This window comes from Malania oleifera, chromosome 11 (genome assembly GCF_029873635.1).
Source record: "Malania oleifera isolate guangnan ecotype guangnan chromosome 11, ASM2987363v1, whole genome shotgun sequence".
Lineage (NCBI taxonomy): Eukaryota > Viridiplantae > Streptophyta > Magnoliopsida > Santalales > Ximeniaceae > Malania > Malania oleifera.
Genome location: NC_080427.1, coordinates 64,863,531 through 64,882,452, shown reverse-complemented (window position 1 = coordinate 64,882,452; position 18,922 = coordinate 64,863,531). Strand labels below are relative to the sequence as shown.

Below are 18,922 nucleotides of genomic sequence, written 5' to 3'. Positions count from 1 at the left end.
AAAAAGGGCTAGCATTAACTTGGCACATCCAGGCCCAAAGTATTTGTTGCCATGGTTTTAAATCACGGTAGCGGGTAGCGTAACATAAAGGTAACGGGTGTGATAGGAAGCGGGTGTAGCGGATGTTACATAATGGGTGTAACGGCTATGAATTTTTTTCAAGCACGCACAACCTTGTGCATATTAGCATACTTGCTTGTTTTAAGTTTTTAACTCTTAGAAAGAGTTTGTGTATTTTGGATCCTTTAGTTCAACTAAGTTATTTGGTGAAGGCAAGAAGTTTACATTTGTTTTAAACTACCATTGATAGAAAAATTACGTGTGTGTGCGTATTTATACTTCTCATTTTTCTTATGTGTGATAAATTATTATATGTGCTAAATTAATTAATAAAACAAAATACACTCCATTAATCTATTAGACACATAAGACATACGAATAATACAAATATAAAATAGTTAGAAAAGAAAGAAGGTTGAAGTTGAAAAATATAGAACATAAATATCAAATTATGAATATTATCAAAATAAAATATTTTTCTAACAAGTTAGTATTTTCAAATTGTTAATTAATGAATCTCTTGTGAGTATTTTAAAAAATAGTAAATTTTGCATCATTATCATCCTTATTATTATCTTTTCCCCCTTTTTCCATATAGTATATTGAGAATGATTTATGAAAGAGGGGGAAAAAGTGAGAAGTAAAAAATAAAATATTTTTTTTTGGCATAATAGACCTATAGTGATTATGTAACAGCCATAGCGGCCTTTACGTAAAGGTCGTGGTCCGTAATAGTCGCTATGACCATGATTTTTCTTCCTACCGATTTTGCAGTGTGTAACAGTATTAATAACCAAAAAAACCATTACGGTAATGGTTGCGGCTGTTATTTAAAACCATGTTTGTTGTCCATTATGTATAATAATGATCAGGCCCAAAATATGAGTAAACCACTAAATTAGGTGAAAAAAAAAAGCAACTGAATCAAAACTTGTTGATAAATTAAAGATTAAATCCCTTTAGTAGGGTGGTTACTCCAGCTTTGCACACAAATGGCACATTAAATCTTCTAAAGGAGGTCCTAATTGGAGGAGTCGACTACATATTCTTCACAAGCAAGGATAATTGATTCGTGGGTTTTGGTAGGTGTGGTTGGGAAAAGATAGGTGTGGCTGGGTAAATCTAAATATGAGAATTGAGCTAATGTTTTAGCTTAATTAGGGGGGTGAGAAAATGTGGTCATGATGAGAGACTGGCCAATGAGCTTCCTTCGATATCTATTGATGGGAGTAGGGATATGAAGGCTTAGGGAGTTTATGGGGATAATGTTAAGGTCATTGGAGTTACGGGGGATGAGTGATCATGAGGAAAATAGCTGTTGTGAGCACATATATTTGTCTGGGCTAACTTCTTTCCCAATCGCCTATCTCAAGGAACTTCTCCGCATTTTGTCCATAGGACAAGTTTACCAAAAAACACTGTATTGTGGGCCCCATGCACGTCATGGGGCCTAACCTGGTGAGCTGTGTCCATATTCATCCCCTGTAAACATGCACTAAATCAAAGGCAGAGCTAGAGGAAAGGAAAATTGAGTTTGAAACCATATCTTGCATATGGAGAAATATATTTAGTCAAATTTCATGGAAGAAATAACTCACCCATAAAGGATTATCATGCATATTTGCTTCAGAGGAGAAGGCCATGTAAGGCTGTCAGTCTTGATATCATGTGTCAGGAAAGCAATGAAATGAATTCCCATCTCTTTGTGCATTACAAGGTGGCATCAGAGCTTTGGAATGCCCTTTCTTGGTGGGGGAAGAGTGGGTGGCTCTGGGAAAGGTGGGAGTTTCTATTGGTTAATTAATGGGTTTTGGAAGGAGTAGAAATGGCAGGGCTTCTTGAAGCGTGACTGTTTTCACCATCCTTTGGCCTTTGGGATTGGGAGGAATGCTAGGATTTTTCAAGGTCAATCAATCAACCTGCTCACGACCAAGGACTTAAATTTCAGTCGAAATGTTGAAGATTTGAATTTCGAGGGGTCTTGAAACGGAATTGAGATAAAGATTTGATTTTGCAGAAATTCGACCAAAATTTTGAAAGTTCGATAAATTTTGATCGAAAATTTCGGCTGTTCTCCCGAATTTTTCTGGAAATCATGGGATAAATAAAAGAAAATTGGTGGGGGAAATTTTAGTGCTGCTCTCTGCCTTTGTTTTGTTTTTCCCACTTGATTTGTTGGCTCTTTTTGTGCAACCCGTGAGTGTATAATGGAGACTGGAGAGATTTGATTCAAATCTCAGTTCACTACTTCATTTACTAGATGAGTCATGACAAAGAAAAAAGAGATCTTGCTGAGATGCTCTGCAGATGCAAGCCAGCTATTCCACAAATTCATCAAGACACTGAAGACCCTACTGGCTATCAATGAAAATATCTACACAATAATGCGAACAAAAGGAAATTTTTTTCTATAAATTAGCTTGCAGCTTGCATTAGGGTACCTCAATGCCCTTGACAAAAGGCTTCTTCTTCTTTCATCTTCCACCTTCAAACCTTTAAAAAAAACCCCTGGATTTCAGCTGGCTCCTGCCTCCACCTTCTAACTCTGAAAAGCCCTAGCCTTCGGCTCCCCTCTAGCCCTTCGACCCTCTCCCTCTAGCCTTCGGCTTCACCCTCCACCTCCATCTCCTGAGTCGCAGCCAGCAGCAGCATCTCCTCCCATCGCTGCAATCTCGCTCTCGCAGAGCTGTGAACACGATCAAGTCGAGACTCGAGTCCACAAGTAGCAGCACAAAAAAGAAAGGCAAAGCTGGTTGCCGGGTTTTAACTTTTAAGTTTTAAGTTACTTATATTATTTTTATTTACTTTAAAATCTCCCTCCCCAATATATTTACGAGATTGCCCCTCCTCGGATACATTTTCCCTATTAACCTCTTCCATTTACCCCCTTAATCCTAGATTGCTAGTAAATAGTAAACAGTAAGTTTAGTAACTAAATAAAATTAAAGTAATTTGCTATTTATTAGCTTGTTGTAGTATAAATTATTTCATTTATTTGAATAATTTAATTTCCAAAATTTATTACTAAATAGTAATTTTATAAAAATTATCATTAATTTTGTAATTTTAATTTAATAATTTAGTATTTCTCTTAGTTATTAATTTATTTTGATTTAGCATCTAAATAATTTTCTTTTAAAATTGTAGAGTAACATCTACATAATTTTATTATAAAATGTTAGAGTAATTTAACACCTAATTATTATAGCCTAGTAATTAAATAAATTAATGTAGTTTACTACTTATTAGCTTATTATAGTTTAAATTATTTCATTTATTTGACTAATTTAATTTCCATAATTTATTAGTAATTTAGTAAATAATCATTGAATTTCGTAAATTTAATTTAATATTTTAATGCTTCTCTTAGTTATTAATTTTATATTGATAAAAAATCTTAAATAATTTCCTTTTAAAATTGTTGACTAATTTAATATTTAATCATTGATTCATTGTAACCTTGTAGGAAAGTAAAATTATCTGCAAAAATGTCTAAAGGAAGAAAGCAAGATCTAGCATGGGAACATGGGTACCTATTGCCCAACGTAAAGAATGGATTTATTTGCAAATACTGCGGAACACGAATGAAGAGTGGTGGTGCAACAAGATTAAAAAAGCACGTAGCAAATTATGACCCATGACATAATATAAAATTCTGCGACAAAGTACCTCCAAAAGGTAAGTAGGAAACAAAAATTGTTTTAGAAAGAAAAACAACAGTTAAGGCAAAGAAAATAGAAAAAATGGAGGAAATAAAAAATGAATTGCGTGAGAACTTGATGCAACCACAAGAAATTGATGAAGAGGACGATGCTGATGATATTGCATAGCTGTCTGACATTTCTCCCTATGAATGGTGTACATGCCGTCAAGCATTCTATGCTTCAAAATAAACGGAATGGGAAAATACAAATCAATTAGGTTTGCAGGTAGCCAACAATGAGACATTTCTGGGGCTGGTAGCAATGGAGGGCGACCTCCAATGACGCAATCTCAAAATGTGAGAGCTAGAAACAGAGCCATATATTTCAAGGCCTTCTCAATATTATAAGTCAGATGCAACAAAACAAAAAAGCTTGAAAAATTTATTCAAAGGAGGTAAAATAAAAGAAGAAATGAATAGGTTGATTTCCAAGTTTTTTATATATGATGATGTTCCACTTGAGAAGGCAAAATCACTTCATTTTAAAAACATGGTGTGGGGTTGCCAAGTTGCTAGAATGGGAGTCGATCCACTGACACCCTATGAAATTAGAACAAAATATCTTGATTTAGAGGTAAAAGAAATGGAAGACTGTGTAGAAGAAGTGAAGAAAAAGTAGGCCACGTATGGCTGCACTGTAATGTGTGATGGATGGATAGGCTCTACAAAATTATCCATCATAAATTTCATGGTTTACTCGACAGGGAGCACAATTTTTCTAAAGTCAGTAGATGCTTCTGACAAAATAAAAGACCATGAATACATGTATTCCTTATTAAAACATGTGCAAGAGGTAGGAAAGCAATATGTTGTCTAGGTGATGGATGATAATGGCAGCACCTACAAGAAAGCGGGTCTAAAATTAATGAAAATATTCAACTTGTGTTGGACTCCTTGTGCTGCCCATTGTATTGATCTCATTTTTGAGGAGATCATAAATAGAGAGGCAATATGCACATTGATCTTGCAGGGGAGACAAATCAATTTTATATATAACCATGGATGGTTGCTTGCTAAAATGAGGGAGCACTGTGAAGGGGTTATTGTGCGTCTAGGAGCCACATGAGTTGCTACAAACTACATCCTCTTAGTCAAACAAAATTGGGTAGAGAAATTGAAAGCACAGTTTTTAACCATCAATTTTGGGATAGAGTGGCAAGAGTTTGTAACATTTATGACAATAAATCGAGTATTGTGTATAGTCGATAGTGAAGTGTGGTCAACATTAGGAGTTTTGTTTGAAGCAATAAGGGTGATGAAAGTGGTAGGCGCAAGAAGTGCAAGATGGGTTCTCAAAGTAATCAATGACCGGTGGGAGAGAACCCTTGAACATCCTCTTCATGCAGCAGGTATAAAATATTTATAAATTTCAAAAAATTCATATATCAAATTACTCATTACATATTTATATTTTACTTTAATTTATTGACAACTTATTTATTAAATCCAAAATGCAAATACAAAGAAGGTGTTGGGAAAGATCCTTATTTGCTTAAAGCAGTTCATAAAGTTTTTGACACCTTTGAGCATCATTCCTATGGCCTGGATCAAATTGGAAATGGGGTATATTTTTAAAATAAAAATTAAATAAACTAAGTCTTAATCCATGCTTAATTATTTAATAACAATTTTTTTTTTTTTAGATTTTTCTATTTAGAGATGCAAAAAGAAGCTTCGGAGAAGCAGCTGCTAAAGTAGCTAGGATAACCATAGCACCTGGTAAGTATTTATATATAAATGTACAATACAAAGTTACAAAATTCAAGTACAATCTATTAAGTACTAACTTATGTTCTTAAAATATCTTGCACAGTTGATTGGTGGATGATGTATGGATCAAGTGCTCCAATCCTATGGATGCTAGCATTGTGCATTTTGTCACAAATTGTATCTTCATCAGCTTGTGAATGAAATTGGAGCATATTTGCACTCATTCTCACAAATTAAAGAAATAGACTAGCCTACTCCATTCTTCAACAACTTCTTTTTTCTTATTATAGCATGAAGTTTCGAATAAGAGATATGGAGGCCGAAATTGACAAAGTTGCTGAACAAGATCCCTTGGACCTTCTTGACATATCAGTTGAATTGGGTGACAAGGATGAGTATCCACTTTTCCAGTGGATTTGACCATCCCATCTTGATGAACGGGACGAAAGTCCCCACTTACAAATGGCCAAGCATGCATGAGTTGACTTTGACATTGATGTTAATCAGGTAATGATAGAAGAAGTAATATCTAGCAGTGATGATTCACTAATGAATCTTGGATCTAGATATGAAACTTCATCCATTGTGCCCTTGGGTGGTGGTGATGATAATTACGATGACGATGCTGGTGGTGAAGGATCTAACCCCGGCTGTAGTAGTGGGCAAGGTGATGATGGTGGGGACTATGGAGGAAATGGGGGATGGCAAGATTATAGACCAGAAGTAGAATATACACATCCTCCCCAACTAGAAGTTGAGGGTCCACAAAGAGAAACACGTCTAGTTGATAGGCGGTACAGTCATAAAAAGGGAAAAGGGAAGATGCATCAAATAGAAGAGGAGACATTTTCCCTTAGTTAAGAATCTATGAGTATAAGAAAAAAGTATGACTCTAATAGTTATAGTGGTTATGAATCTACACTAACAATTCCGCACAATTTACATATGGCCAACCATTCCTGTATGCATATGAGTAGGCACAACAATATGGAACTTGGCAATCACATGCCTATGGGTATGGAAAAACAAGCCAAGAATATGAGTATGACCAGTATGCAAATGCAGAACAATCCTATAGACATACGCAACAAGTAGATATTGCAAGAAGATATCCTAATACAGGAAGATCTTCTGGCCGAGTAGAAATTGCCATGAATTAGATGACTATGGAGGATTATGAACAACACATGTACACCCATACTCAATATTTTGGAAATTATATGACATGGGGTGATTATTGTAAACAATATATGTCATCTCGAAATCCTAGTGATAGAGATAAGAGAGATGACTTTGAGCCACCAAGAAACTTCATGTTGTATTAGATCATTAAATGTATGATATTTATTGAAAATGTAGTTGTTTAAAATGATAATTTGTTGTCTTAAATCATCAAAGGAATAATAAACTTTATAATCATTTGAATGTTCTTTACTTCATAGCTCGTTTCGCGATATGCAGTTTAATATCCTACACGCTAAAAACTTGTCATATATACATTTTTTTAATGTATTTTGATACTATATTAAGCTTAATCATCTATTTTAATATTTCCTAAAGTTTTATTGTAAATTTCCATATTTAACTATAAATTTTCATAATTTCTTTAAATCGAAATCCAAATTTCCATCGAAATTTCTGTAAATTGAGACCATCGAATTCGAAATTTAAGTCCTCGCTCATGACTTTTATTGGATAGAGTAACTTTCCTCGTTTCCTTATGGGTGCACTTTTTTGGATTTTTTTTTTGGCGATTATCACTGTCCGACCTCATAAAAGACTGGAGGACAGTGCTTTTGAAATAATTGATTGTATTGTGTGTGTGTGTGTGTGTGTTTTTTTTTTGTTGTTGCTGTTTTATAACTTCTCTGCTTATCTAGTGCTTATTGGGTAACAAAAGGTGGTGGGGGGGGGGGGGGGTGGGGAGCTATTAGATATTTTCTAAAGGAGATTCTGGAGACCATTTATGGAAGATTACTTGAGTGACTTGTGCCTTACTTTGTTGCCACTGCTGCCTCTGCACCATTGGTGCCACATCCTGTTGCTGCACCCATGCTAGACCCTCTCTGGTTTAGATGCTGTGGTTGAGCTCTCTCTCCATTTCTCTCATTTTTGCAGGATAAGGGAGTCTGTTACTATGTGTATGTGAATGTCTGTGCAGGATAGCTGGTGAGATGGCAGGAAGAAGATGAATAGTGTTTTTTTCCCTCATCCGTGATTTCTTTTTTCCTTTTTTATTATTTAATGTTTATTTTATTTCATTGTGATATTTATTTTCTTATGCTCATAGTGTTAGTATAAATAAAAAAAATTTTAAGTCTGCCCAAATAAATATAAGCAAAAATCAAAAGAGACAATGGTTAAAACTTAAAAGTATGGGACAAGAATAATAAATTTTCTCCAGTCATGGTTAATGAGAGAAGAGTTAAGTCTCAAATCAGATTACCGCTATCATTACTGATATTAAACAAGTTTTCTGGGAAGCTTTCCCTAGTAAAACTGTTGATATGGAGGAGATCCAAGCTGCTATTTTCTCTTTTAGTAATGACAAAGCTCCAGGTCCTGATGGTTAAGTGCAAACTTTTACAAGAGCTGCTGGCACATTGTGGGAAATGATGTGATTAATGCTGTTCTTTCTTTTTTTGAAGATTCAAAATTATTGAAACAGGTAAACACTGCACTAATAACGTTAGTTCCTAAGGTTAAAAAATCCATCTCACCCAAAAGATTATAGGTCTATTGCCTGCTGCAATCTAGTCTACAAGTTTACCACAAAAATAATAGGCAATGGGCTAAATCATTGTCTAAATTCCTTCACCAATCCAAATCAGACTGCCTATCTAAAAGGCAGACATTCAGGAATATGCTACTGGCCCAGGAATTGCTTCATGATTATCATAAAGGTGGAAATCCTCCCATATTATGCTGATTCTGCCTAAAGGTGATGCAGATTCTGCTGTTAGTATGAGAAATTCTCTCTCAATTCTCTACAATCTGATTGGTTTGAAGTGTAGCTCCGATAAATCAGAGACATGTGGTGCTGGTATATCTGAAGAGAATATGGCCACCATCATGCTAATATTAAAAAGAACACCTCCCTGTCAAGTACTTGGGCTTACCTTTAAGCTGTGTTTGGGGGCATAGATTTCGGACGTTGGATTTGGATTTGAGTGGATTTAGATAATTTTCAATACAATTTTATATTACATTTTACTCAAATCCAATACAAATCCAAATCCAAATCCAAAGGCTACCCAAACATAGGGTTAGTCACTAAATGACTATCAAGGCCAATTGTGAAATATTAGTGGAGTCTCAGCTAGGCTATATTCTTGGTCTTGTAGATTCTTACCCGATGCTGGTAGACTCCAGCTCATAAACTCTGTTTTGGAAAGTGTTTATGGTTATTAGATAATTCTGTTAATTTCCTCTCTAAGGCAATTATTGTTGATGTGGAAAGGAAGTTTAAAATTTTTCTTTGGAGAGAGGAGGAGTGGAATTGTCATGATCAAAGGTTGGGAATAAAATCTCCTGAGAAATTGAGAACAGTTTCAGTGATGAAAATGATATGGCATATTTACAGCGCAAAAGCATTTTTATGGGTGATATGGATACATACTTATAAACTGAAAGGTAGAAGTGTTTGGGATACTAAGGCTACAGCTTGAAGTCTTGGACTAGGAAACAAGTTTTGAAAGCTAGGCCTTTAATATGTTATATATCCACATAGAAATGGCAGGTGTTCATCTTTACTTTTTGATAACTGGCCCTCTTTCAGCCCTCCCATTCAGCATTATGGTGAACATTTACCAGTTGAACTTGGTATGTCAATTAAAGCCACTGTCAACTCTATAGTATCTCAGAATTCATGGAAATGGCTGAGAAGACCTTCAGTAAATGTTGCAGATCTCACGTTGAACACCGACTTTATACCAGTCTTGAGAATTGAGGACAAAATTTGTTGGACTCTCACATCTAATGGGAATTTTATTTCTGCATCTGCTTGGGAAATCATAAGGAAAAGAGCAAACACAGTAAGATGGTCTAAAGCTGTGTCGTTTAGATACCATGTGCTCGGCTTCTCATTTGTCATCTGGTTGGCAGTTCTTAACAGGCTTAACACTCTTGATAGAGTTGCAAAATGGGGTGGAACTAATAATTCAAATTGCAGGGCTTGTGCAGCTGGTATTGAAACAAGCACCGTATTTTTTTCAGATGTCAATGCTTTGGAAAAAATTATCTAGCTGTTATTTCTGAATTTAATATCAGTGGGGCTTTACAAATGCTGGGAGGAGAATCTTAATTGGATTTCATCCTTGGGTTCCTCTTGTTTTGATGATCTTTGTAGACTAGTCCGGGATACCTCCATGTACTACAGTTAGAAAGCAAGGAACTTACTCATTTTTGAAGGTGAAGACATTAACTCAGACAGAGTTGCTGCCCAGATAATCTCTGACATCTGGAAGAGATGCGCAGATTTAAAGGATTTTAATTTCTCAGCCTCTGATTTTTGCTTTCATGGGATCTGTTGTCTTGTTTTTTCTTGACTTGAATTGTTTTTGCTATTTCGCCTCTCTCAATATAATGGTGCTTAATTCTTTCTGAAAAAACCAAAAAATAGGCAAATAAAAAGTAAGAAATCAGATTTTAAAAAAAAAAAACAGAAAACAGTTTTCTTTGTGCGAGGAAAAGGGTTTTTTTTGCATCTTATTATTGCTATTATAGTTATTATTATGGGAAAGCAAAAAATACTTTAGTTTCATTTTCACTTGTAATTACTATTGTTGTTTTTCATTCATTATTACTGTTATATAAAAATAAAAAACAATACAAAGTCTTTGTCATTATTGTCAAAATTAAAAAAAAAAAAGGAGAAAAAAAGAAAAAAGTGTTTTTTATGTTATATTATTATTATTATTATTATTATTATTATTATTTCATTTACATTTATTTTCATTATTAAAAAGCTCAAAATAATCTAAAAATGAATTCAGTTAGTTCATTTTATTTTCTTTCCTATCACTAGGCTACTTTCGTTATTTTTATTTTTTTACATATATCCTAATTAATAAAAATAAAAAAATATTGCAAAAAGGTTAAAAAGTAAAAGGAGTTGATGATGGGTTAATTTTCTTGCAATTTGGGTTTTTAAATTAATTTAATTTTTTGTATTATTTTGTAACCAAAAGGCACAAAAAGTTGACAAAAAATATGAAAAATTCTAAAAAAATAAAAAATATTGATTTCTGGAAATTATAGGAATCTTACATTTCTGTGATTATGTAATATTTATTCATCTTGCATGTTTAAGTATTCTAAAAATTTAGAATTTGAAAAAATTGGAAAAAAAATATTACTTTTTGTGCTTAAACATTGCTTTTTGAAAGACTTTGACTTTTTTTTTTTTGGTTACTTAGAATCATTGAATGATAGGAAGTTGGTTGAGTTATCTTCCTTGCTAGTCTTGTCAAATAGCCGTCGATTTTCTTTGGAGGAGGACTGTAGGTCTTGGTGTTTGGATCCCTTTGAGGTTTATTTTGTAAATATTTTTATGAATTTCTGACTAGATCTAATTCTTATTTTCTTCTCTATAAATCCATATGGAAGGCCAAAGTTCCTCCAAAATCAAGGCTTTTATATGGTTGGCTGCGCTTGATAGAATTAGTACAAATAACTTGTTCAGATCAGGAGACCTTTGAAGCCTCTCTCTCCAAATGTTTGTGTTTGTTTTAACTCTTCAGAGTCTGCATGACATATTTTTATACGTTGTGATTATGCTTGGAGTGTATGGAACAAGTTATTTGGTTGTTAGGCGAATATTGTGTGAGTTTCAAAGACAGTTTTGTAGGAAAAAGAAAAGGCAGCGCTCTGGAAATGTGCTTTCTTTGCACTATTTTGGGGGCGTGGATGGAGCATAATGCATGTATTTTTTCAGGGAAGAAGTCATCCTATTTGCTGGTTTGGGAGAAGATACATTATTTGACTTCTCTTTGGTGTGTTGGTCAAGGGAATTTTAAGGGGATCTTTTAGATTCAACGCGACTGGCGTTATTTGTTGGATTATTAGATTGCTGATTTTATTTGTTCTTATTAGTTTTTGGCTCTCTCTCTCTCTCTCTCTCTCTCTCTCTCTCTCTCTCTCTCTCTCTCTCTCTCTCTCTTTTGGATTTTTCCAGCCTTTGGTGAGGAGATTGTCTTGGCTGTACATTCTTAATCTTTGAATAAAATTATTCTTTTGCTATAAAAAATGTGCTTTGTGGTACTGTATGGAGGTGATGGGGGCACTAGTATCTTCCCCACGTTTAACTCTACTTTTGTGCCTGATCTAGTTTCACATGGCAAGATATTCTAGTTATGTGATCTAGTTATGACTTTAGGATTTTCTATATGGTAGTTAATTTGGGGACCTAACCAAACCTAGGCTACATAAGATGTTAGTGTTGGCTCCGTTGAATTTAAAGGGATAAAGCCTTAATTGTACACATATTTATCTTGCTAACCATTGAGTGTTGGATCTTCATATTCACACAAGATGACTCTTGTGATAGGGTTAGGGGCAATAAAGTTTATTCCTGGTTCGCAAGGGTGTAGTTCGATGTTAACAGTCAAAAGAGGGATTCAGATGATAAGTATGAGGAGAAAATGCATTGTGGAGGTATGTTAGAGGATGAGAGTGATGTCGCCACTTACTTTGCTTGAGATGACGGTTAGTTGTTGGATGAGTTTCGGGAATAGTGCTGTATGTGTCCGAGCCATGTGATTTACTTAGGGACCTGCCATAGATTTGACAATAGAAACAGAAAATTAACCATGTATAGAAACATGTTGTCATACCCTAGAAAAAAGCATCGTTGAGCCACAAGAGTCCTTGCTTTGCAAGGGTAGAAGGATGGTCATCACAGTGTACGCAGCCTTATCCTTGCTTTTTCTGCAAAGAGGCTGTTTCCTTGGACTTGAACCAATGACTAACTGGTCACAAAGGGGCAACCTTACCTTTGATCCAAGGCCCATCCTCACATGTTGTCATAACCTGGAAACGGAAAATAGAAGACATAAATGATATTAAATAGGAACAACTCCAAAATTATTTTCAAATGGGAAGAAAAGGGCATAGATATTTAAATTAAAACAAGTCCAAATTTCCACAAATCATCTGAAATTTTCCATGAATCATTAACTTTATAATGCTCTTAAATTTCCATGAAATTGTTGAAATTTCTATCAAAATTTCACAAATCACCTGAAAATTTATTGAGATCTCGAATTTCCAGTGAAATCTGTCAAAATTTTAACTATCAGATTCAAAACCCTAATTGAAATTTCTCTTATCAAAATTTTCTTATTTTATTGAAACTAAATAGTATTACATGAAGGATATGAATGATAGCTTTCACACATTTGAAATTCCATGAAAAATTACGCTTAGATTTTAGCTACAGCATTTATTTGACAGTTCATCTAAATTTTCTGTATTTGTATGATAAATAATATTCAACTAATTTATGATTTTTGTTTATATTAATTGAGTATGTTTAATATGATTCATATTTGCAGATTGCATCTTTTATACTGTCATTTATATATAATATTTTAGTTTTAAATCTAGGATTATTATGTTTGTTTACAAATTCTAGAATTTCATAAAAGAACTCCATGCTTTACTAATAATTTCCATCATTTTTTAAAATTACATTGAAATTGAAATGTTCATAGAAATATCCATATTTTTCATCCTCAAAATTGTAGTCAAAATCGACATTTAAGATCTTGGTGTATTTTTACAAGAAAACTGGGGGTGCAGTGTTTTCAGAAACTCTTGGGGCCGCCGGGGGTTGGGGGGGGGGGGGGGGCGCGGTGGTAATGGAATTTTACAATTTTATAATATGTGAGGTTTCTATATCATCTCCTAGGAATTTTCCATAGCATGAATCAGTCCAAATTGCAGGAAAAAGAACAAGGGAAGTGTACTATACCTTGCTTATGCTTTCTACTGATATGCATAATATTTTGCCTCAAATGCAGAAAGGAGCAAGCTGTACGAGCAACCTCTCAGCTCTGTGTGCTGATGGATGCAAATTCATCATCATGTGGGCCTCAAGTTGTTGTGGTTGCATCAACTAACAGGTTATTTCTATGCTTATAATTTTTTAATCTTCGGCTTTGTCTCTTTGGATGTTTGATCAATGTTTTATGTTTTTTTTTTTTTTTAATTTTCTAATTTTTTTTTTACCTCCTGAAGATTTTTGTATAAGTATATAACTGGGAAATTTTTATGGGCTGTTAGGACTCTGCATCTATTTCCAAGATCAAGTACATTTCTAGCTCAATTGCTGCAGTAATACTTTTAATGATGGTCCAACAGAGCTTCTAGTTTTGTAGGTTCCATCACTAAGGATTATCTATCCCTTGCATAGTTACTTTCTGATTAGATCTAATATTATTCCTTTAGCTGTTTTTTTTTTTTTTAATAATAATATTAGCTGCATGCATGCTCTGCAGCTTTTGGTTGTTATGAACATTTTTTTTTGAAAGTCATGGGCAGGTTTTTGAAGTTATGGGTAGGAACATCTGCAAAAAAATAAGGAGAATATGTACTTGCACACTTAGTTGTAAATTTATCAATTTTGTAATCAACCCATCAGTCAAAAATGTTGTTTCAACAATGAATAGGACTTTTTTGGAACAATATTGGAAAAGAAATGGCTGAATGAAAACTGCATTTTCTTCCTTATATTAATAGTAGAAATATGTTTGCATTTGTGTAGAGTTGATGCAATTGACCCTGCATTAAGAAGGCCAGGGCGTTTTGATTCTGAAATTGAAGTCACCACACCTACAGAGGAGGAACGCTATCAAATCCTCAAGGTAATCTCTTTAAACTTGACATTTTTTTCAGCCACTTTAGCCAATTAACGAGTCAAACTATTGCTCAACTATAAAAATAGAAATTGGAGCAGGGAAAGTGGTTATGTGTGATTAAAACCATCATGCATTATTTTTTTAATACGAACTTTTCAATATTGTGCAGCTGTATTCAAAAAAACTTCCATTGAATCCCAATGTTGATTTGCGATCCATAGCTGCATCCTGCAATGGATATGTTGGATGTGATTTGGAAGCTTTATGCCGTGAGGCTGCTATATCTGCAAAGAGAAGGTCTAAAATTGCAAATGGAGATGCTAATGATTTTATCTTAACAATGGATGACTGGAAGCTGTCAAAATCTGTGAGTGGTCCCAGCATAACAAGAGGCATTACAGTGGAAATTCCTAGGGTGTCGTGGGAAGATATTGGAGGATTAAAAGATTTGAAGGTCAGCAATCTTTGTGCTTTGGTCTCATGCTGTGACTTTTAATGACTTGTAGCCATGCTTTGAGTCATTGCTGATAAAAAAACATTTCTGATACTGGCAGAGAAAGCTTCAACAAGTGGTTGAGTGGCCAATCAAGCATTCTGATGCTTTTGCAAGGCTAGGGATATCACCTGTGCGGGGGATTCTTCTGCATGGACCTCCAGGATGCTCAAAAACCAGCCTTGCTAAAGCTGCAGCTCATGCGGCCAAAGCTTCTTTTTTTTCGTTGAGGTTTGAAAATCTTCTCTGCTCAATTGTTGACATGTGTACTTACAGAAATTTGAGTTTTATTATAGCATGTTGTTATCCACTTCATTCTTCAGCTTTAAATCAACCACCATACGGGCATTTGATTCTAAAAGCTGTCCAATGTTGAATGATTCAGAGTAATTCTCTGAGGTGGGTGGCATTCTGGATTTTGGATTCAGATGGTAGTAGAAAGAATGTGCAACTAGAGTAAAGGGATCATAGAATTAGGCTGCATTGACTAGTCCATTTTGCTTTGTGGGTTGATAAGATCCATCAATTAGTGGGCCATTCCTGGGTGCAGCTGCTGTGCTGGTGGTATGGTCTGGCTGTGGCTATCTTGAACCATTTAATCTTTAAACACTGATTTCTCTGGTGGTTGATATAGTATTATTATCATCACAATTGTTAAAGCTTGATATACATTGTTAGCCCACAACCTAATAGTTTAAGCTTTAGGTAAAGTGGTAATCTAACAACAATCATTGTGGTGCCTGGAAGGGTTGTCAGTCAAGGAAAATACTCTGTGTTCATCCAACTTGATGATTGATCTTTGACACTTATAAATTGGTAGCTTGAGTGTGTTTGGTAAATGTATTTGCTCTGGTCAACATTTTTTAGAATCTGTTCTTGGACCTGTAAGCCCATGCTCACTTATATCAAATGATCAGTAACTAGGCGATTTGCTGTTGAGTCTCCTCTGTTGCCATATCTGGCTGCTTCTTGCCTCTCCTCTCCTTTATTACCTTTCCTACTACTGTTACTGCAAAACAATTTCTGGTTATTGAATAACATAAGTTCCTATAGATGAATTTTTTACTTTCTAATGAATTATGTGTAGGTTTCTTATCAATTTTTATTATTTACTTTATGATGGAACTGGACTGGTCTTCCAAGCCCTTTTAGTTTCCCCTAATGATTTGTGTGTTGATAACCATCAATTGTGAACTTCTTCTTCGTTCTGGCCTATGTCTATGAGCAGAGGCTGGTTAGTATTCCAATTGGCACCTATCACAATCAATTTAGAGTTGGATATAATATATCCACTAAGCTATAAGCATAACTGTAAACTGCTAATAAATCTTGTAGGCTATTAAGATAATGGTTGTTTTACGTTGATGAGTTTATGATCATATTTCCGAGGAGAAAGTGACTAGTGGCCAGGATATGTTGTGGTTGTTATTTGTTAAAGCCTCCTAGACCTAGATTCTATTTCAATATTGGTCATATGTTGGATGACTAAAGGATTCACCAAGTTGTCTCTTAGTCATGGTTGGGTGCTGTGACTGCATTTTACCATGCCCTTTAAATGCTTGCTGGACATGTTCCAGTGCAAGTATTGATAGGTAACATGTCATTGTATATCTGAAATGGAATTCCCATGCTCGTCTTCAGTTGGAATTTTAACATTCTTGTTGATGTTCTTGTTGACTATTTAGAAAGGATGGAGGATCATAACAAGTTAATTATCCTTTGTTTGTGCAAATAATTTAGAGTTCTATCCTTGTGATTGATTTTTCTTACAGTGCTTAGACAGAAATAGATGCTAATTAAATACTAATTCAATTAAGTCTTAAACTTGACCCCTTCGGGATTAGTTATATGAATTGTTTGTTTCTGTCTTTGCCATACTTCCACATAAATGCTAATCAAATCTCAATTCAATTAAGTCTTAAGCCTGGCCCTTTCGCTATTATCTATGTGGATTGTTTTGATTCTATTCAATTAATGTTTGGCATTTTCTTTCATCAATCATTGATGACATGCTTGTTAATTGTTTCTATTTTTAAAAATGAAATTGAGAAAGATTTTCTTTTTGGCAGAAGTTTCTGTTTTGTCTGTATGAAGTCTGATTATAACACAATTGAGTTGCATGTCTGGGAGTTCTTAACCTATCTTACAGTGGTGCAGAAGTATATTCGATGTATGTTGGAGAGGGCGAAGCTTTGTTGCGTAATACATTTCAGAGAGCTCGCCTTGCTGCGCCAAGCATAATATTTTTTGATGAGGCTGATAATATAGCTGCCAAACGGTCAGTATACCACATTTTTTTTTGTTTTCAAAATAGAATCCTTGGGGTATTATCAATAGACTCGATGCATTCTAAACATGACCTGTTTTTGTTTGCTCCTAGCTTTGCTGATCTTAGTTGATTTCCCCCTCCCCTTTTACTTGCATACTTTTCATTATTTGTTTCTTTTTCTGAGCTTGATATCAAATTTTTTATATGTCTATTCTTTCTCATATTTTTACAGCATAGGTTAGCTTTCATATTTGTATTCTCTATCTTCCAATATTTCTCCTTCTATTTGCTTCTGTATCTCTCTTTTATTGATCTCCTGGCTGTCCTACATTTCTACATCCATTTTATATCCAAGCAAACACTGAACGACCACATAGAAGTTATGCATTTCCATAGAATCATCCTGCGTCTGCCTTTCATCATTTCCCACAGCAACCTTTTTTTTCTTGAGCCACCAGAAACATGAACATCAGATTGAATTGCAGATCTGTTATTGTTCAGCATCCTCTCCAGAACTGCAACCCCAACTATGAAAATAGGGGAAAAGAACCAGTGTTGGGGTTGTAGCAACATGGTCATCGCCAGAAATTAACCACTGCTGTATCCCTAGGAAGCACCCAAAATATGTCAGAATCTATGCTTACTACCATCTCTCTGCCATGACAGCAGTTACCTAATTCTCCTTTTTAACAATTAATCAGATCAAGTTAAAATAAAAGAACTTTGCCAGCCTCTTTGCATTGCAGTAGCTGTTGGACCAATTGTTTGTTCGTAGTGAATCATATCATTGCTCCCACCCAAGGTTTTGTTGCAGAGGTGAAAGATGGTTGTAGTCTTATTTGTGAAGAAATTGAACGAATGAGCCTTAGATCTTAATATCTAGTAGTATTCAAAATATTGTGAGAAGACAAGTCGTCATGGTTTTAAATAACGGCCGTTACGTAGCGTAACGGCCGTTACGTAATGGAAATTGAAGGCTCCAAAACTGATACGGGCTGATATTGCGGAGCAGAAAAAATTCACAGCCATAACAGCCATTATGTCTCCGTAACAGCCGTTACCCAACATTGCACTTCGTAATGGTCCATTACGGACCGTTACATGGCCAGCAGCTTGCCAGTATTCCTTAATCCCTAAAGCAGGCTTTCCACTGCTTTCCCCCTCTCCCTTTCCCCCTCACCCAACCACCCATTTGCCATTCAATCTAACATTCAAAGAGGAAAGTAAAAATCTTACCTTGAACTTTTGTTGGACGAAGCTGAATAAGAAGGCTTCACTTCTTCGAAGCCTGAGAGTGAGATCAGATCTACTCATCTACGCCCTCAAGTAGTCGCATTCGCAGCCTTGCCGGAGTTGCAGGCTTGCAACAGCTTGGCGAGTCACCGGTGACAGCCCTGCAGCAGCTCTGCCGCCTCTGCGAGTCGTCAATAGCCCTTCAGCAGCTCCCTCCGCCAGTCGTTGCCACTCGCCACCAGCCAGCGCTTCGATTTCGGCTTCGGAGCTTGGAGTCATAGGCCGTTCGTGCTTCGACTCCTTCGAGGATCCTCTCTCGGTCTCAGACTCTCTGCACTCTCAAGACTCGACTTCTCCTCCACTCTCCAACGTATGAGATAAGTTTTAGAGTCAATCAGTCAACACCCACTGCCACTTAAACTTTTCATTATACTTTCTTTTTTAAAAAATATATTTTGTTGTAATTGTAACTTGTATTATGCATGTTAAATTGAATTGAAAAAAGTAAGTTAATAGAGTAAAAAATTAGAAATCAATAATAATCATATGTAAAATAAAATTTTCTTAATTTATGAATATTTTAATTGTCTTATTTT

The 18,922-nt window shown here is 35.1% G+C and overlaps 1 protein-coding gene across 3 annotated transcripts in view; it reads left to right on the top strand.

The window, feature by feature from the left end:
• Positions 1-18,922, top strand: part of LOC131168628 (cell division control protein 48 homolog B) — a 62,387-nt gene that overhangs the window by 13,379 nt on the left and 30,086 nt on the right. For all 3 annotated transcript variants that reach the window (XM_058128215.1, XM_058128216.1, XM_058128217.1), the window contains 5 exons: positions 13,495-13,596; positions 14,238-14,337; positions 14,501-14,785; positions 14,886-15,055; positions 16,974-17,102. In XM_058128215.1, coding sequence (XP_057984198.1) covers positions 13,495-13,596; positions 14,238-14,337; positions 14,501-14,785; positions 14,886-15,055; positions 16,974-17,102 — 786 coding nt within the window. The remainder of the gene's footprint in view (positions 1-13,494; positions 13,597-14,237; positions 14,338-14,500; positions 14,786-14,885; positions 15,056-16,973; positions 17,103-18,922) is intronic.